Here is a 21,230-nt window from a genome sequence, read left to right as displayed (position 1 = left end):
ACAAGTAGAAAATAAAATAATGTACATTTTTTGTTTTAAAACGCTTTAATGTTTTATTGTTACAAAATATTTTTTATAAAAATCACTATGACTGACTGTTAACACTCCTCGGGTTCAGTCATGGTACCGTTCGAAGCACAGCGAAGCAACGTTGAGTAAAGCTGGCAACGCTGTGTATGAACAAACGAGGCGGATTGAACGTTGGTATTGCGTTAAGTTGACGCCGCGGTGGTAGTGACCGTGAGTTTTTTATCTGTGTAATCGTAACAGAATTCGAAGAGCTATCACCATGGTGAGTCGCTATTGTTATCGTTGAAGCGTGGGAAGTTCGATGATCAATTCATTTCTTTGCTGTTTGGTTAATGGGTTGTGCAGCCGGCTAATTAAAAATAGCCGGCTGCAGCGCCCAGTTGTTCTGCGTTTGTTGTCATTGACACTGTTATGTGTTCATTCCTTGTAGACGATCAGCAAGAACAACAAGATGCTTCAGCACATCAACTACAGGATGCGCATAATTTTTCAAGACAGCCGCATCTTCATCGGCACATTCAAGGCGTTCGACAAACATATGAACCTCATCCTTGGTGACTGCGAAGAGTTTCGCAAAGTGAAGGCGAAAAACCAAGCCAGATATGTAGAGCGTGAAGAAAAACGGGTCCTGGGCCTTGTGTTGCTTCGCGGCGAGAATATTGTGTCTATGACCGTCGAGGGACCTCCGCCACCTGAGGTACGTTTTGTGTAAGGGGGTGTTTTGCTTCACCGTCGTTAGTTTAAGCTAAGGTTACGCATAGCTTGTAAAAGCTTCTAAATAAATCCAACCTATTAGACACACCTTCCGTCCAGGTTAGATGATTAAGCGGGCTATTGGGCAGCGCCCGCTGCAATCACGTCAGTCCGAATCGCGATCTTTGTTTTATCTTTAAACGTACCACTGCAAACAAGGCTCCGACAGAGCTGTAATTTTTATTTCTAGGAGATTCATTGTTTGCAAGCGTGCATTAGAAACTGACGAGCTTTATATTTACAAATAATGCACTTGGGTATTGTGAATGGAATGCCAGTGTAGAACAAAAAAACTTGCGAAGCCAAATTTGGTTTGTACGTCTCTTTACTTGTGCGTAAGAATGTCTGGCAACATATTTAACGTGCTGGCTGTTAGCAAAGGCCTAGTTTTTCCTGCGATTTCAGGTCTTTTCGGATCACCTATGCCACCAGGAACCTGTTTATGGTAGTGCACGATAGGCTTGGAAATTATGCAGGTTGAGTTCAGTGGTACTGGAGCAATGCGACACTAAGAGCAAATGAATAAAGGTAGGGAATTTACGAGGGCTCATTTTTGTTCTTGACGCAACCTTGATGACAACCAGCCGATAATGAAGCCAGAGGAAGTATAGGGCACATTAATTGTTCCCTATGCTTTCTGTGATGATGAGATGAGGGTAATATAATAATTGTGGTATAGACATCATCAATGTGGAGGAAAAAACAGCTTGTTCCTGGCAGGTATTGTACCTGTGACCTTCAGATTTATGCTCCCGATGCTCTTGCCAGGAGCGGTCGTCCCCTCATCCACTTATATTTATGCGCATGCAAATCCTGAAAGTGTTAGCCATTATGGCGAGTGTGGAGCACTGTTTGCCATATGGCATCATGTGAACCTTTAAAGAAGAGCAGTGTTCGCAGTGAAGCTCGGTTGGTAAGAGCTTTAGGCACATAATGTGAAAGTCACTGGTTCGTTCCTTGCTAGTGGCAAGTTGGCTTATTGTCCACTTTACTTGTAATAACAATTATTACAGTATGCTTACAATGGTACAATTAACATTCCTTATACCTTTTTGGCTTAATTATCTGCTGGTCTTCACTAAGAGCAAATGGTGAGATGCTGACATGGTGCCAGCCAGGTGTTACGTCCACTAAGTGTACTATATTCACATAAGTAATTGTGAAATGCATGCGGGTTTGTTTGTCAGAAGTGAAAACATTCACTTTATACATAGATGCACGGCTGCTGACTCGCAGGTCGCGGGTTCGAATCCGGCTGCGACGGCTGCATTTCCGATGGAGGCGGAAATGTTGTAGGCTCGTGTGCTCAGATTTGGGTGCACGTTAAAGAACCCCAGGCGGTCTCTCATAATCATATGGTGGTTTTGGGACGTTAAACCCCACATATCAATCTATATACATAGATGCAGCAGCTGCAATGAGGTAGCATTCAAATGAGCCCAAGTTTTTATGCTGCATCCTGTGCTGTGCTGCTATGCACTACTCGCGTGTATGTACCAGCCTGGCACTGTCAGTAGAGACGGTATAGGAAAATCTTGTACCAGCCGTGCCCACTTTGGAATGAACAATGCAGTTTGGGGGGCACTACTACAACGAATCATGTGGACAGATGAAGTGAGGACACCTTTTGAATTGCTGGGGCACCTTAGGGTGGCTTCTATACATGCAGATAATGAATGCATTGTTGACGTCAGCAATTTTTAATTATGCAGGAGGGGCTGCCGCGTGTGCCACTTCCTGGTGCTGCCCCTGGACCTGGCATTGGACGTGCTGCAGGAAGAGGCATTCCAGCTGCACCTATTGGAGCTGCACCTGCTGGTACGCAAACTGCTGTGTCACATGGGCATTTGAATACTACTGCATTGAACCACGCGAGCGCCTGACAAAACAGTTGTTTGCTGAGAAGAGCACAGCTCTAGCCACGTAGATGCCTGCTCTTGATAGCAGATGGCAATTTGGGCATGTTCTATAATTTTGTGACCCACTGTGCTTATGTTGGAGCCTTTGAACATATGGTACACAAAATTGACAGGCAATTTAAAATGGAATCTGGTGACTTTGCACTGATGGCACTCATGGGCCTGGTGGGCAAAGTGATTGAATTCTTCCTGCTCAATCACAGCATGAATACATTCCATCTGTATGGCCTCTGCAGATGGGAGGTGTTTGCACTGTTATTATTATTTATAATATACAGTAGTCTCGTTAAATGAAACCTGAAGAGACCGGGAAAATGTGTTCCAGGGCTACAGAATCCAAGAGCTAGAACTAATCTTGTCAGAACTTCTTTATTCATTCGCAGCAGTCTCGTTTAGAGATTCCATTTACCGAGAGTCTCTGTGCTCAGATTACAAAGGACCATGCAGGTGGGAAACTATACAGTTGCAAATTTACATGCACAAATGGAGCCATAAGGCACACAAGCTCACAGGAAAGGGAAAGAAAGAAACGTATGAGCATATCTAGAAGTATTTCAAAAACCAGCGCAACCTGTTTATATCACAAAATAATGCAGCTGATGGGGGTTTTCTACATGGAATCATGTCTGGTCTTAGAAAATGTCGCTGAAGTGTGTATGCTATTGTGTACAGATATAAGAACATACGGGAAACATGTTTCAGGCTTGACAGATGTCCATGAAGGTAGCCATAAAATTTCAGCTCTCTACTCGCTCAAACCTACACGTGCACAACTATGAACAATGACTCAAAACAGCCAAAAAAGAATGAGGCTAGTAATATTTGTTTCAAGCACTATGAAAAGCACAATGCAAAAGTACTGAGTCTGTAGCTACACTGAGCAAACCGACTGAAGTGTTCCAGAAAAATACATGAAAATGAGTGGTTCAAAACAGTGTTGTAGAGTTTCCACTGCGAAATTGGAATCAATTCGGAATCGTTCCACATTTTCACGTCCTTAGAATGAAATGGGGACAATGCTTGGAGGAATGGAATGGGAATTGAGTTAAGCACTTTTTGTTCGGAATGGAATTACGTATTTTACCGAAAATAGAGCACGTTTTCATCTACGTGCTGTTCTTCAAACTTCAAACATTAGTACACTCAAATCTTGAGATATAACGAACCTGGTTATAACGAAATATTGTTATAATGAAGGAAAAGAAAGAGTCTTGTAAGCTATAGTGCTGAGAATTTAACCTTATAACGAATTTCTGGATATAACGAACTTATTTTCGCGTATGATGCAATTTTGTTATAGTGAGGTTTGAGTGTACATTAGAGCCTTGAATTTAACAATCAAGCAGCATTTTTAAAATGGCTTGGCTGATTACAAGCACAATACATTTATAAGCAACGTGCCTAGTACAAGTTTGTCCTTTGTAGTGTACACGTATCCTGAAGGAGTACGGCCAGTAGCGTGGGTCCGGTCTTGGCGAGCCGCAGGGCATGCGTTAGCCGTTGTCGTAGCGAGAACACGGTACTGCTCAAGGTCACAACACTTTATTGCCTGCGGCAACACCAAAATGCAGTACAGAGCGCGTTGCAAAGGCGCAGTGGGGAAAGCAAATGGGCTTATCCACGCCACGGGTGAGAAGTACTGCACAGGGGTGCTGCGAGCACGTTTTGTGGTAAAAGTGATTCACGGAGACATCGGGACAAAGGGCCCGGTTGCTCGAGCGAGGGCAAAGGTGCTCGCGTTGGCTTTGGAGAGATAGGGGTCGGTGTAGCCTGGCCACGCACTGGGACACTGCACCGCTCGTCAGCCTAGTGTTTGCAAAAGGGCTACAAAAGGTGAGCGTTCGTCGCGGGTACGAGGCACCATTGCATTCCGGCGAGCCCCCAAACAATAGGAGTCGACAAACAGAAAAGAAATGCGTGCTCACCGTAAGCTGTCCCGGAGAGATCCCACTCGCTCCCGACGCACGCGCGCCATATGTCCCGAGAGACTTTGCGCACGGTGCCACAGTCTACATCTGCTATCGGGTGAGAGGGGTTAAACGTCACTCCCCGCTCTCCCAGTGCGCAACAGACCATGGAGGAGGGGAGTCATGTCAGGACCTGAGAATGCAAAAAAAAAACAGACAAAGCCCGTGCAAAGGCGGCGGGCTAGCCTCGATTCCCACATTCTCTTCTCCTAAATTTGCCCTTTGCCGGTCTGCAAAAGCAGCCGGACATTACCCATGCAGTTAAAATGACACTGCTATGAGCAACAGCTAACCTCAGTCCTGCCCTATAACTGCTGCGAAAAAAATGATGACAAAAGAGAAACATTACTAACAAAATTTAACCCGTGACACTATAAACTGTTAGTGAAAAATAAGAAAGTAAAGGATGTAAGGCTAGAGTTTGTGGTGCTGAAGTGGGATAGCTTCAACCGCGGGAAGGGGTGAAGAGCGTGACAATATCTGCTGGGTGCGATGTCCGTGTGCGAGGTGTCACCGTAGGGGGCTCTCTGATGGCTCGTTGCTGCTCTTGATTAGTCAGCGAGTCCGACAAACGCCGCTTCGATGGTGGTTCGGAGGCCCCAAATTTTTGGCTGGCAAACGGGAAACCTCGCTGGGAAGTTGGGCCTCTCCAGGGATCAATCAGGGAGGCCTAACCGGAATCGGCTGTGAAGCGCCCTGGCGTTGACAGGCAGCATATAGCTGCTGTCAGCTGGCCTCGCGCAGGAGCCGAGGTGGAAGGGGGCAGCAGGGTTTCTCGGTGACGGCTGAGAGCAGAGCACAGCCGGACTGTCTGATGTAAGCAGGTGAGGGCGCCGAGCACCTCTAGTGTCCACGTCGATGGGACAAAGCCACGACGCGCACTCTTACTGGGTACGCACCACGCATGTACACGTACATAAGCACACACACCGCCGACGGCTGCGCGAGCAAAGGTGCAAAGCGTCCTTTGTCCCTCTCTCCACCCATGAGCACAAATGTTCAAGGTCACAACTCCCTTCTCCGGTAGACGAAATACAGCACAAAAAGTTTAACAGAGCAAAATGACTCTCAATATTAGGCAAAGAGAAACATACAATACAAATGAACACTTGATATTACACAAAATAAACATAAAAACATAAAGTACACATGAACACTAAAAAAAGGAACACTGGCAGCAAACTGGGTGGGGCTGACTTCTTTACGAGAACAGGCCGTAAAGAAGCTAACCAATGCTGAGGCTAGACAGTAAACTGAGGGACTTCGGTTGCGGAGAAATCCGGGGTGTAAATCACAAAGATGACCGCTTCCTCAGGTTATACCGGTGCAGGGTCCGAATGCTGTCCGCCACCCCGGGTGTGCCCTGTTGCTTGTGCGAAGTGCCGCTGGGCGCTGGCACGAGCTCGTCAGACCGTGACAAAAGGCTTCAGGTCTGTGATGTGGGCATGGTGGAGTTTTACCAAAAAGGGGATCTTTCAGCAAGGACGTGCCACGGACGCTCACTGACTATCGGTTCATAAGATCTGGAGGCTTGCCAACCCTTGGTTTCACCCTTTGTCAGATGTGGCAGGCACGGAATAGCGTTAAATGTCACGCTTTGTGCCGGGCCAGGCCACAACATTGCTCAGTTTACAAAAACTTTCGAGCCACTCAGGTGACCGGCCGCGAGTTCGTCGTGAGAGGACCGCAACAGTGCGGCTCTGACTTTTTCGGCATAGCCACCTTAAACGGATCCGTAGACTTCTTGCCGGTAGCAATATAGTTTAGCAGGAGCCCCTCATGGTCCAGCAAAATGAATCTGCCGGGGACTCGGGGACAAACGCTGTCTCGGCCCCCTAATCTCGCCCGCCGCAGAACAAGGAGCGTAACGGCGCTCTGCATCTTGAAGAGACGCGGAGGGGTTGACGACATAGACGGGCGCCGAAGGGCGCCGGTCGATAGAGGCGATGTGCAACGAGGCATCTACCTAAAGAGGTCAGCGGACAAAAATGCCTCGAAGCAGGCATGTTGCGACGTGGCCAAATTTTTTTAAGAGCAGTCAAAAGCTTTGAGCTTTTGATACCGCGTTGGGCGCCAGTGTAGTGACATGTATCCTGAAGGAGTACGGCCACTAGCGTGGGTCCGGCCTTAGTGAGCCGCAGGGCATGCGTTAACCGTCGCCGTGACGAGGGCACTGTACTGCTCAAGGTCGCAACACTTTGTCTGTGGCAACTCTAAAACGCAGTACAGAGCCCGTTGCAAAGGCGCGGCGGGAAAGCAAATGGGCTTATCCACGCCACGGGTGAGAAGTACTGCACAGGGGTGCTGCGAGCACGTTTTGCGGTAAAAGTGATTCACGGAGACACCGGGACAAAGGGCCCGGTTGCTCGAGCGAGGGCAAAGGTGCTCGCGTTGGCAAAGGTGCTCGCGTTGGCTTTGGAGAGATAGGGGTCGGCGTAGCCTGGCCACGCACTAGGACGCCGTACCACTCTTCGGCCTAGCGTTCGCAAAAGGCAACAAAAGGTGAGCGCGCGCGGGGCACCCTTAGCGATGTCCGGCAAGCCCTCAAACAATAGGAGTTAACGACCCAAAAAATAAATGCGTGCCCACTGTAAGCTGGCCCTGAAAAATCTGACTCACTCCCAACGCGCGCGCGCCAAATTCCCCGAGAGACAGTCGACATCCACTACTGGGTGAGAGGGGTTAAACGTCACTCCCAGCGCGTGACAGACCACGGAGGAGGGGAGTCATGTCGGGACATGAGAACGCAGAAAGAGGCGGTGGGCTAGCCTCGATTCCCACACCTTATATTGATCGGGCTCCTCTGAAGTCTATTTTTTTGCGTAACTGCGGTCGAGCAAAACTACGGCGACATGCCCCCCCTTACGCCTTATAATTTTTTTTTTTGCTCTCAGCGGCACTTCAGTTAGTCACCAGCCATTTGCTGTCCTCACACCCTTCACGTCTTTGTGTTAGCTTCTGTCACCGGTGGCAGACTTAGATGCATGTTCGAAAAAATGCTTCTCCAAGTTGTGATGTGTATTAAAAATGGCATGATACTTTCGTTCACTGCAATATCACCTCATACCCCCCCCCCACTGTTGCCATACTGTCTCCCCTGTCTACACCCATGAGCGCCTTCACCTGGGGAAGGTCTCTACGTCAGCGCAGCACTGAGTCGTACACGATGAACTGTGTGCACTCTTGCTCTGTACAGAGAGAATAAACTTTTGAAAGCATTGGTTCCAGAAGCTGCCTGAAGCAGGAAAGCCCATGTAAACATGGCTGCGGCGGCGCTTCCTCTATTTTTGAAGAAAACAAACTCGCGTGCTGAACTACACCCACGTTTTCGCTCTGTTCTAGGTGGGGGGGGGGGGGGGGGGATAGGCTTGGGTGGTGGCGCTGCTTGCGTGTTGGTGGCTAGAGAAGCACTACCATAATGCACTACCACACAGGCTCCTGCGTCCAGCAGTTCATGCTTGAGCAGCTCATGTTTGTGAAGTGCAACATATAAGTAGACGGCAATTGTCTTATCTCACTTTTTTTTCAGAACCAACCGTTCAAGGTGCCGTTCAGTCACAATTTGGGTTTTAAAACTAAATGGCAAATCACTCATTTATTTTTTGAATATATCGTTGCGAAATTTCGATGACTGAAACTAAAATAAAGTTCTTTTTGCTCCTTGTAGTGCTTGCAACCTTTATTGCAGCATTTGAAAATCTCGAAGACACCCAAGCACTTTTTATGACATCAACCTAGTGACCGATTGCTGAACGTGTTCTGAAGATCAGGCGTTCAGGAGATGAAGCCCAGAAGATCTGATATTTCCGAATCTCAAGCTGAGGGCTGGTCATCCCGCACTCCCACTGCTCCGTGGTGGGATCATTTCGTTATTGTTTTTTTTTTTTGCAACTTTTTTTGGTTCCTACGACTCGGCACATATCCGTGATCGCATAGTCAAGCTAAGAGGACATTGGGGAGTGTTTTTCTACACCCTTAATAGCTACTACTGTAATATCACGCTCAAATTAGTGATGTAGGCCTGAGTACATGCTCTGTTGAAGTTGAAGGCCACAGCGCTTTCTCTAGGTCCACCTTTAGTTAGCCAAAACCAAGGGTGGGCGTGATCAGCCAATTCAGCAATCAGCCAATTCGTGAAAGAGAAACCGTGGCATAAGTTGTTGTACAAACAAATGCGTTATTAAACAGATACTGAAGGGACAAATTATCCTCGCACGTTGATTCTCGTTGATATCCCACACAAAAGGGGCGAATACTCTGCGCACGGCTGGATCTTTATCTTATGAGCAGTTTAGTACCTGCTGGCACGTAAATAACCTTTGCGACAAGAAAGACATTGCATACCTGCGCACAGGCGAACTCAAAGTTTCTCTCACCCCACTTATGCTTGCGAGGCGCGCTTAACAAGCGTGAGTGCCGACTAGCAGTGCGGCCCTGTGTTCCATATTAGTTGCAAAGGCACAAGGTGCCCGTTCGGTCGTGCACTGTCTAATACCAGCAGATCGAGAGCATTTTGTTCCCCATTAACAAAATTTTAGTTGTCTTCATACTCACGACCGCTCGAGATGCGGGGCAAAACTTCTTAGTCTTCTTGAAAATTACTTTTGTCGACATGAAAATACGCTATGCTTCAGTTTAGAATTAACATTTAAGCTTAAACAATTAGAATATCACCATTCGTTCAAACATGCTGACCATTCAAATACTCTATGTAAACCTGCTCCTATGGGAATTAGTAAGGTGGTTTTACTGCACAAGATATGCCACCAAGCTACTAACCCTCGACCTTGGAATGTTTTACATACTTTTGCAGTTCTTAAGCCTTTCAGATGCCAACTATTAAGAAATGTCTGTAAATGTGTCAAATCACTACAATGTTACTTCAGGGTGCTCAATATTCTATTGTAACGAAAATAGCAAGATAATTGTTGAATCTATGTGTGTCATAGTAACTTGTTCTAATTAAGTTGCAATTAAATATCTCTCGCTCCGTCGAGCCAAGGACTAGGGGAGAGTTTTGGCTCGACGGAGCGACGGCGACCGGCCCCGCTACCCGTAGACTGTGGTCGCCACGATGCGCGACAACTGGTGGCAGCAGTGGGATGAACCCACGCCTTTATCAGACTGGTGCCCTGAAGTCATTGATGCTTCCTTTTTGTATATAGAGTCTAATCTCAAGCTAGAAATACAGTGCAAATTTATTTTTGGTTATGTAAATTCTGAGCAAGGAAAATTTCCGCTTTTTACATTGCTTGCAGGAAGCGGCACATCACGGGACTCGTCAAACGTGGTAGTGCCTTCAGAAAAGTGATCATGTGTATCAGTAGACTGCTAAATGAGGTTAAATGAAAACAAATTAATCATGCAGGAGGTTCAATTCATTTAATGTACAATATATGTAGTTCTTAGCCTCTACTTGATGTAAATAACGAAAACGAGTGGTGTACACAAGTGTGTACATAACGTCTGAAAGGGTTAATGCACTTTATTTATGGTGTCGCTCATTCTTAACTCAATAAAAATATCGAGATGCATTTTCTGCATTGAGAAATTGAAGGAATGTAATTGAACGGCCCTGCCGTTCCTGGAGTGGGCCTATTTTTTTTTCATTCCAAAATATTAAAAGGAATGGAATTGCAGCAAATCCTAATTCCCCGGAATGAAATGAAAGCGCCCATTCCGCAACACTGGTTCAAATCATGCATGGCTTGATCATGTGCAATGTTTTAAGAAGCATTAGTTAAGGCAGTTAATTTTTTTCCGAAAGAGCACGAAGCCTTAGATTAAATCTAGCTAGAATCTGTTATTACCTGCCCTAAAAGACTACGTCTACTTAGGACAGGTAATAACAGCGAAGCCGAAGCACGAGAGTGAAGTATCTAGAAGAATAAGAATGGGGTGCTCATTTGGCAAGCACTCTCAAATCATAACTAGTAGATGGCTACTATCCCTCAAGAGGAAGTTAGATAACAGCTGCATCTTGCCAGTACTTACCTACAGACACTGTGTAAGAATAAGTTGGGTGCTGATACCCGCCGCTCTGCGCAAGGAGAGGGCGCGGGCAGATTGCATTCGCCGATGAACTTGAGCTACGAGTAGTTTAACTGAGAATTAGAAAAGAGGTGATCAAGTAGAAGTCAAGAACTGTACATGAGAACTGTTGAACTGTAGAGCTCGTAGAATACACAAGAGTCTTCCGTTTATATAGCGCCGCTTTGCCAGCGCTGGGCGCACTGTCCGCGGCTTCAGCCAATACGGCGCTCCATGGTCTAGGTGCTCCATCCACGAAGGAGAGAAAAGAAACCACACAATTCATGTGGAGAGGGCACAGTCCACACGATGCCCAAATATGGTCACCAAAGCAGTGCACCAACGTACACGTCACCAAGTTTCCCACACGTCCAATGATTTTGGTTTCCAAGATTCTTGTGGCATCTGGGTGAGGTTCGAAAAACCAGCTGCCAGTACATGTGTCAAACTTGCCTGGCTGTTTGGGTAGGACAATGTAGTGGTGGGGCAGCATACGGTAACAATATGCCACCCCATTCAGCCCATCATATGGAGAAAGGGGGGAAGAAGGAGTGGTGACTAATCCTTTGTTGTCCACAAGTGCTGCAGCAGATACTGTCCTTTTCTTTCCTTCAACCCCACATTCCATTCCTGGTTGTTTGCTAGAAGCTGTGGCATAGCAGAGCATATCGGGCTCACAAAATGCAGCCACAACCAGTTTGGCTTTAGCTTTCAGCCTGAACTGCAAATACCATGCTGGTTCCGAGATTTCCAAATCCTCCGTGACCTTGAAAATGGCCCAGCTGCCTCCTTGTCTGCCTGAAGCAAACACAATGGCCTTTCTTGAGTCGAGCTCAAAATGGCCTCTCTTGGCTCCTGTGTTTTGCCAACCAGTCCTGTTGGCACACCTTTTGCGAATCGGTCCTGTTGGCACACCCTTTCTTGGAATGCGTCGAAATATTTTCCTCCCGTTCACAAAGGCCGAAAAAGTTCAATAATTATGGCGGTCGTAACAACGAGTACACTTAGTGTCTCGTGAAAAACTATGCAATGCTTCACTGCATGGCACGAGAAACGAAGCAGCACCTCTGTTCTGATTTTCTTTGTCTATGTGACAAGAAACATTTTTGTACAACATTCATTATTTTATGTACTGTTCCTCGGTCATTTATCTACAAAATTATATTCTGAATTTTTTTGTTTTGAATATTTTTTATATATAGTGCTTTTATTGCACTGTATATCAGCATATGACCGAAAATTCTCCATTTTTCACATTTTTATTCATTCTAAAATATTTTTGTTGCTCTAAAACATACTTTTTTTGGAAAGAGCATTTCATTGTGCAGAGTTTGGAATGCTGCAATGAGTGCTGGAGTACTTTTCTAACTGGCAAAAACAATCTTCCCAAGACACGAAAAACAACCACTTTCGCGCGGTAACGAAAAAGTTAACATCCCAAAACCACCATATGATAATGAGAGACGCCGTAGTGGAGGGCTCCGGAAATTTCGACCACCTGGTGTTCTTTAACTTGCACCCAAATATGAGAACACGGGCCTACAACATTTCCGCCGCCATCAGAAATGTAGTTGCTGCTGCCGGGATTCGATCCTGCAACCTGCGGGTCAGCAGCTTACCTTGGCCACTAGACCATCGCGGCGGGGCTCTGCACCCATGTTCATCTCTCAGTAAACGGAAATCCTGTTAAATGGAACATATTTTCCCGGTCCCTTCACGTTTTGTTTGCTGAGAGTCTACTGTATGATGCGTGCAAGTTTCCTGATACATTAGTTAAAAGTTTTGTGATGAAGTTTTTCGTTCATTTTGCTGAGCAAGCAACGGAATGCGGCATATCCTTGCGGGCGCATGTGCGCGCACACACACATGCACGCACGTAGACTATTGCCCTCGTGCTGCTATCCATATTGCGAACACCTCGAATTTTCTGTCATGGACAACACTGATTTTGTTCTGAACCAAAGATGGCGATGCCGACACCAGAATTTCAACGAAACGAGCTCTTTAGTGCTGTCGTGTCAAAATGCAACCACTTTCCGCATGTCAACGTTAGTTGCAGTTGCTGCATTTATATCACAGAAAACTGTTAGCAAATATGCTGCATATAAAATTAAGAAGTTAATTTCGTTACAGTAGAGTCACAGTGTATTAATTTATTAACATCTGCATATCGAGCGTACTAAACCAGCGAGGCTCCGCAGCAATAACCTTCTACACGCGGATTGAATCCCTGACGAGTGAGCGCCTTGGCCCACCCTCCGCGAGCACCATCTGTAGCATCAAACAGAAACAGCCAGGCAGCGAACACAATCTTGATGCGGCACTGGGTGCAGTGTCATCTCTTAATTTATTCTTACACCGTACCTACGGAGCAGAAACCTGGAGACTTACAAAAAAGGTCCATCCCGGCTGTGGCGGCTGCATTTCCGATGGAGGCGGAAATGTTGTAGGCCCGTGTACTCAGATTTGGGTGCACGTTAAAGAACCCCAGGTGGTCGAAATTTCCGGAGCCCTCCACTACGGCGTCTCTCATAATCATCAGTGGTTTTGGGACGTTAAACCCCACATATCAATCAATTACAAAAAAAGGTTCAGATTAAATTGAGGACGATGCAGTGAGTGATGAAAAGGAAAATGATAGGTGTAACCTTAAGAAACAAGAAGGCAGCAGAGTGGATCGGTGAACAAACCGGGATTAAGGATGTCATAGTTGAAATCAAGAAGAGGAAATGGATATAGGCCGGGCATGTAGCGCGTAGGTGGGATAACCGCTGGTCCATAAGGGTAACTGACTGGATTCTCAGAGAAGGCAAGTGGGTTAGGGGGAGACGGAAAAGTAGTTGGGCAGATGAGGTTAAGAAGTTTGCTGGTGTAAAGTGGCAGCAGCTAGCAGAGGACCGAGTTGACTGGCAGAACATGGAAGAGGCCTTTGTCCTGCAGTGGACGTAGCGCTTTTTCTTTTCTTGGTGGTGACTTGTGAAAAAAGTTTTGCAGTATTCTTAGTAAACTTGGCTTTAATATTCCATTTTAGCATAAGCTCATGGCTGCCTCTCCTCTCAGCATATCAGTTTTTCTTTAACTTGCTAGTGTTCCCTTACAATGATAATCGAATGACAAATATAGTTAAATTTTTGGTTAATTACATGGTCAAACAAGCTGTTGATGTGAGAAACAGTGTAAAAGTGACCAAATAATCAACAGGCATAAACTTATTTATTTTCCTTATATTGATTGATATGTGGGGTTTAACATCCCAAAACCACCATATAATTATGAGAGACGCCGTTGTGGAGGGCTCTGGAAACTTCGACCATCTGGGGTTCTTTAACGTGCACCTAAATCTGAGCACACGGGCCCACAGCATTTCCGCCTCCATCGAAAATGCAGCCGCCGCAGCCGGGATTTGATCCCACGACCTGCGGGTCAGCGGCTGAGTACCTTAGCCACTAGACCACCGGGGCGGGGCTTATTTTTCTCATAGGCTGAAGCCCAGGCGACTGCTGAATCTCAGTGACAGTATGTTGTGTTAGCATGACATTTATGTATTAATGTATTTTTGTTTGGCATAGAAATGAACAGATTCTGCACCTTAGTGTTATATTCTCCACCTCATGTTGTTGTGTAACATAAGATTAGCTTAGATATCTCTCTTGGAAGAGAATGTTGGTTTTTTTTTTAAATAGTTTAACTGCATGTTATTTGGGTAGCACAAGTGCAACATTGATAGTATGTCTGTGTAATGCTAGGTACTATATAGTTTGTGCTGTTCACACTAGGCCTCCAGGGTCCTGTTCGTGGTATTGGTGGGCCTTCGGCCCAAGTGATGGCCCCGCAAGCAGGCCGCGGTGGTGCTCCCTTACCACCAGGAGCAGTGGGTGTGTCTGCCCCACCACAAGTGCGTCCACCCGCAGCGATAGGATTGCGAGGACCTCCTGGCATGATGGGTGGGCCTCCCGGCATGATGGGGCGGGGCATGCCTCCACCTCCACCAGGTGGTATACCTATGGCTGGCAGGCCTCCTATGGGCCCTCCTCCCCCAGGCATGCGTGGGCACCCTCCTCCAGGCTTGATGAGAGCAGGTGAGTGTGCACAAAGGAACCTTGCCTAATTCGGGTACCATATAGCTGAAAAATTATTCTGTAAGCCTTCAGCTATTAAGGGGTGCAGCCGTAGTGGTAAAGCTTAACATTCCTACAACTTTACTGATAGAGCATTCAAAATGTTCCTAGTGTCGATGTCAATAGGTGTGCCCTGGGAAAATTGACTTTAATATCAAAAAAGTATAACTTATCAGCATTTGCCGAGCTTCATTGAGAGTGTTTCTGTATATAGTGTATACTTGTATGGCAGTATAAACTTTTTTTTGAAAAATGGTGTCAGTGCCCCTTCAAGTCTTTTCTCCCTTTCACATCAGCGAGCACATGGGGGATGATAGAGGCTGGAAGATGCGGCCCTTTGTCATTGCGCGTCATGACCTTCAGCACTTTCTTTGAACTCTTGGCTTACTTTTAGTGTGTGCACAAGTGTGCGTGCGGGCACGTAGTGGCATCTCATGGCAGCAACAGTAACAATATACAGTAAAACCTCGTTTTTTTTGGACCAGAAAGTTCACATAAGCAGACAAAGATTTTTAGCATCTGACGTTTCAGTGTTTATACATTAATGTCTTCAGGACAGATTAGTAACTCTGAATTCGAAGAGAGCATGCCCTTGTCCGCCAAATCAGTTGAGCCTTCATAGAAGGTAAATAGCGGAGGCTTGGAAGGATTAGTGTCTTTTTTTTTTCACTTGTAAAGTGTTGTGACACCACATAGGCTGCACCGAATTATGGTAATACAATTCCGTCTCTGCATTGCCTCATCCCTCTTAAAACAACTAGAGAATACCATCTCTCCAGTACTTCACCAACCCAGCCAAAAAAAAAAGTGTTCCTATTTCGTAAGAACATACCTGCCAACTCTTCTGATTTTCCCGTAGAATGTGCAAATTTTGACCTCGCTTACGATTTTACGAATCTTACCTGAAATTTTATGGAAAATATTTCATTTCCAGTAAAAAAAGTTATCGTATTTACTCACGTAATGAACGCACTTTTTTTCTCGAAGAATCGGAGCAAAGTTAGGGGGTGCGTTTATTACTTGTCATCTTATTGCACACTGTTTAAAAGATGAACACTTAGGATGAAGGAGTAGACGGACACAAGCGCAATGAATAGCTACCAATTCGCCTAAGCAAGTACCCTTATGCATTTATTACTCGGGGTAAATTTTATGAAAACTTGTTCGGAAGGAGCAAACAATGTGGTAATACAAAACAAAGTTAGGTCGCTTAGCCTTTCGCAATTTACATACGCATACACTGTTTGGAAGCAGCTTCTTTGTTTGCACTTCACTCATAGTTGGTAATTGATGGCGCCATCTTCTGCAAGCTGTCCCTGGGCCGCGCACGCACACCATAACAACCGTTTTGCGGCTATCTTTTCTCGCAATCGTTTAACCGCAACTGTGATATCGAGAGGTTCCCAAAAGCGTGCCAATTTTGCGGAAACCTCGCACTACGACCGTGACGATGCCGTTAACATCGCAGCAAGCACGACGAGGTTGTGGTAGCAAGTAGCCAACCTTGCAGCAAACTCACCCCTCCCCCAAAGCACTGTCGATAACAAGATTAACGAGAAAATATGGCCGCCGCCTCACTTCTACATGAGAAGTGCCTGTACACGTGGGTAACAAGCGAAGCGAGAATCGGAGGTGCTACATGTTGGCTTTGTCTTTGGACAATGCGAATGTTATGGTTGGCAAGAAAAACAGTGTATCAACGGTGTTAAGGGGGGGGGGGGGGGCGCGGCAAGTAAAGTGCCGATTTTGGTCAAAATATTCGATTTTCTGATTTATTTGTTTTCGTAATCTTCAGACCCTCAACTTCCTTGTTCTAAAATATTACAGAGAAACGTGCGCTACAAATCCCGCAAATAGTGTTTTTGCCGAGGCTAGTCGCCGAAAAGTGCGAAAAAAAAAAAACAGTGTTGAAACAGTGTTGTTCACGCCGCGCAAACGCGCCAAGTTGTTGACCGTGAGCCGCCATTTTGGTAGCTTTGGAAAGAGGAGAAAGCCGGCTTCCCAATGGTCGCGGTCTCGTATTTCGCCAAGTGAAAATAAAAGCGCGAGGAGCAAGTAAAAAAACGAGAACGAAGAACGGCAATTGGCTGCGCGGGTCACGTGGTAGCAGGCGCGACCTCTTACTGGTAAAAGCTGCGCCGCGCACCTTGGCAACCTTGGAAGCGCGAGCGCATCTGCGGCCGCCGCACCGAGAATCATCCGGCGTGCGCTTCGTTTTTTGCCAGTTTGCTGTTTTTGTGATAGTTCGCGTGCTTTTTTTACCAAGCTTTGTTTACATCGGTGGTCTCTTCTGAGTGCTTGCTCATACTGCGGTGCTATGTTGCCGCAAAAAAAGTTCCGGAGCGTCCACAAGTACGGGAAGCGTCGGAAAGCTTGGAACAAGGGGCAGACGACTGCGGCTGCCGTCGCAGTTCCGGACGGAGCATGCTCTTCAAGCGTCACGGAGCCTCTACTCAGACCATTCGCTAATTGTTGTGAGGCCGAGAGTGTGGAAGGTGCCACATCGTCGTATGTCGGACCGCCGGATGCCGTCGACCGTGATGGACGCTCTCGCGAACCCGATTGCGGTGGCACCGCGTCGGCAGCCGTTGCAACTCCGGGCGTTCGCGCGTCGAACATTCTATCGCGAGTTTCGGTCCAGATTCCGAGCAGTGAAGAAATCGCGCAGCGGGCGCAGACAAGGCGGGATGTTTTGGATGCCGTAGCATCGAAGTCCGCTTCAAAGCGGAAGCTCGAGCTTCTGAACAAAGGCTGCGACGAAAATGACGGCGGTAAGGACTCCACATTCTTCATTGTAAATAAGAAGATGCTGAACGGTCTGCTTTCGTCAGCAAAGTGCGACAAGTGCGACGAAGGGTCGGTACGCCTCGAGACTACGCACTGCCTTGGACTCGCGGCGAGGATGGAACTTTTTTGTGACAATTGTGGCATAGTCAACAGTGCGTGGTCGTCCCCGAGGTGCTCCGGGCAACAAAAAACGAACCCCTTTGAGGTAAACGTGCGTGCTTTGAGGGCTGTGCAGTCAGTTGGCAGAAAACAATCTGCCATAAATGACATTTTTTCTGCGATGGACATTTCGCATTGAGCACTGCACAAGTCCTACCAGAGACTGCAAAGGAAGTACAGCCACCCTGCCACCACATCAGCTGCCACCCGCATTGAAGCAGAAAGTGCACAGAAGTTGCATGACATTTACAAGGACCTAGGAGGAGTGCCAGGCAACATTGACGTCATTTACGACGGCACGTGGATGACGAGGGGGCACAGAAGTCATATTGGCGTGGGCTGTGTAATCGAGCTGTACACAGGCTTGGTCTTGGACCACTGTGTCCTGTCCAACTACTGCCAAGGCTGTGCTGTTGGCCCCAAGCCTGGTGACGACAACTATGAGGAGTAGCTTGAGAAACTCAAGCCACAGTGCCAAAAGAACACCGATGCTAATGCAGGCCAAATGGAAGTAGAAGCAGCTAGGATCATGTTTGAAAGCTCGTTTACCAAGTACAAGCTTCGATACATCAATGTGCTCTGCGACGGTGACAGCCGTACGTACCTTGCCCTCATGCAAGGCAAGGTGTATGGCTACATGGTGATCAAGAAACAGGAGTGTGTGAACCATGTGAAAAAAAGAATGGGCACTTCCTTGCGCAACCTTCTTGATGAGCACGAATACAAAGGCCGAGGACTGAGCATGGGTGGCTAAGGCCGGCTGACACAGGGCCTGATAAAGAAGTTAACGAATTATTATGGCAGGGCCATTAAGAGCTACCCCAACGATGTTCCTGGCATGGAGAGGGCCATCATGGCCACTTATTACCATGTAACATCCACAGACCAAGATCCACACCACGACCTGTGCCCAAGTGGGACCGACTCCTGGTGCCCGCACAATCAGGCATTGGCCAAGGGAGAGCCGCTGCCGCCTCACAAACATAAACTGCCCCCTCACGTGCGAGTGGCACTGCTGCCAATCTACAAGCGCCTCTCGAACAAAGAGCTTCTTGAAAGGTGTGCGCAGGGAAAAACCCAGAACGCTGTGGAGAGTATGAACAGCGTCATTTGGTCACTCCAGTCCAAGAGCCAGTTCGCCTTCTTCGGAGTGTGGAAAGTGCAGTTGCAGATGCAGTCTGCCGTTTCAATGGTGGCTGCAAGAGTGCGCTGCAAGAGATCACTGCTCAACTGGGCTTCAATCCAGGAGACTGCTCTTTGCGGCGAGCAGCCGAAAAGGATGCCAAAAGGGTAAAGAGGGCTTAGAAGGCGCATTGTTCCACGACAAAGAAGCGCAAAACTGGGTTGCGCTCTACAGAGGCCAAGGCCACAGCATCTCAGGATTACTGCCCAGGAGGATTCTGAGTGTTTTAGGAATGTTGTTAACTTCCTAACAAGAGTGAACTTTCAAAATCAGTTTTCTCAACTCTTGATTTTCGCCTATGTGCCTTCGCTAGAACATCTGTCATTTTCTAACAAAGACTGATAGAGTCATTCCGTTTTTTGCACTAGGCTCAGGAGGCCTTTAGCAGTGCAATAAAGCTTTATCTATCTTCTTACTCATCATTTAAAATTTTTAGAACACATTTTTTAATTACTGCAATGTGTGTGCAAAACAACATCCATGTTTTGGAAATTTTATTTATGGTTACAAGAACTAGAAAAATCAACTAATAGCTTCTTTGCATAAGTTGATGCTTTGGGAACATAATAATATGAAAAAATAATTTCATTTAGCAATAATTATCTCTTTAATTGTGAAGAGTATGAATTAGTATAATTATGCTTGTAACTCAAAGTACAAGAGGTATTTGAAAACGGTTTTTATATTTGGAATCCTCACAATCATCTACATACACACACCAAATTTCATCACAAACAGTACATTAATAAAAAAAATTAGTTTTACTTGCCACGTCCCCCCTTAAGAGAGGTTCAACCAGTTTTGATTGGGGTCAGTTGCCTGTGCCATCTCGTAAACTTGGCTGCGCAAAAAGGAGCATCTTGTCTTCCTGTAAAGGTTGATGAAGCTTTGATTGACATTTCTTTTACCTTGAAAAAAGTGCCCTTGATAAAAATGCGAAACGGAAGGATCGACTCAAAGATTTGCAGCAAATGCATGACGTCGAGGTGAGGAAGATGCTGAAGCATTCGCCGACTCGCGATTTTCGTTGGGAATGTGTTTAAAGAGACCAGTAGAAGCCACTTCTTTTTTTTTTTGTGAGGTGAAGTGCAATAAGCAGTTTGTTTTTGGAGTCGTACCAGATTCCTACTCCAAAGTACTCTAGGCCATGGAAAAAGCGCCAACGCTGTTCCACTTGGAAAAAAAAAAAAAAAATGCTAATCATGCATCTGAAGCCAAAAAGATGAAGCTTCAGACCACAGAATCTAGATGAGCCAACCTCGTGAAGAGTGTGTGCTTTTTCTTGTCATCAGGGCTAAAGGCTAAATAAGGCATGCTGCCTATTCTTGCAAAAGGAAGCACAGACTTTTTAGAAAACGAACTGCATTCTTCAAGAACAGGCTCCCCATGTTCAGGTGCTGAGGGGCCTTTTGAACCGCCTACTCGAGGATCTCCTCACCAGAATTATGCGGCCTAAAGTCCCAAAGAGAATGAGATTCATTGAGTTTGCTATGGACTTGCAGAGAACCAGAAAACAGACGAAGACTTGTCATTGGCAGCATGATCCACTCTGTTGTTGAGACACAGAACTCAAGTGACACAGAACAGTTCTTTTCTGCTGTAGGTTGATACTTTACAGCATCTTGTGACGAATTTCTCTGTTCCCACGTATTTAAAAATGTGCTAAGGGATCCTTTGCAACTTTTCGTCTGTGACGTCATTTCAAAGTATGAGAAAAATATTTGATTCGCAGTTGTACTTTAATATTCAAATTCACTTCACACCCAGAATTTCGCTATTCGCACAGCTCTAGCTTTTTGTTTTGTTGTGCAAATAGTACACTTGCTTCCGCACCAGTCAAAGCTCCAAATATTTATTAGCAACTGTTCTACTGATTTGGCTTGATAGTGCTTTTAAATTTTGACTATGCAATATGTAACTGAATAGAAAGGTTTTGGATATGTGCAGCTTCATTTGTGCTGCTGGAAGACTGAAATACTTTCGCAACAATGTCAAGTTTTTAACCATCTATTTGCAGGCCCTCCTCCTCCTGGCATGAGACCACCACCAAGACAGTGAAGTCAGATGTTAACTCTATTCCCCAAGTGAAATGTATATATTCATTACTTTCTTCCATTCACTTTCTTTTCACACGAATAAAAATTATACATACCATTGGAGTTCAGATGTCCTTTACTGTTGTTCATTGTGTTGTGTGTACAGGTACCAATCATGCCATGCAGCACATTGCGAGCTGTGTACTTAGAACTATCCGCGTACTATGTGCACATTAAGGATATCACCT

General features: G+C 46.1%; 1 protein-coding gene across 1 annotated transcript; it reads left to right on the top strand.

The window, feature by feature from the left end:
- The first annotated feature begins 134 nt into the window (after positions 1-134).
- On the top strand, positions 135-21,105 carry SmB (small ribonucleoprotein particle protein SmB). Its single transcript, XM_037428730.2, has 5 exons — positions 135-292; positions 461-727; positions 2,496-2,601; positions 14,476-14,778; positions 20,964-21,105. The coding sequence occupies exons 1-5, from the start codon at positions 290-292 to the stop codon at positions 21,002-21,004; spliced, it is 720 nt and encodes a 239-aa protein (XP_037284627.1). The 5' UTR covers positions 135-289; the 3' UTR covers positions 21,005-21,105.
- Positions 21,106-21,230: the final 125 nt, after the last annotated feature.

This window comes from Rhipicephalus microplus, unplaced genomic scaffold (genome assembly GCF_043290135.1).
Source record: "Rhipicephalus microplus isolate Deutch F79 unplaced genomic scaffold, USDA_Rmic scaffold_48, whole genome shotgun sequence".
NCBI classification, from domain to species: Eukaryota; Metazoa; Arthropoda; class Arachnida; order Ixodida; family Ixodidae; genus Rhipicephalus; species Rhipicephalus microplus.
Note: the sequence above shows the minus strand (reverse complement) of the source record. Positions and strands in the feature narration are given on the sequence as shown.

Bases quoted from the DNA above. Each gene is read 5' to 3' on its own strand.
- SmB (XM_037428730.2), top strand. The intron at 2,602-14,475 runs GTACGCAAACTG...TGTTCACACTAG, and splicing joins TATTGGAGCTGCACCTGCTG to GCCTCCAGGGTCCTGTTCGT. The intron at 14,779-20,963 runs GTGAGTGTGCAC...ATCTATTTGCAG, and splicing joins TCCAGGCTTGATGAGAGCAG to GCCCTCCTCCTCCTGGCATG.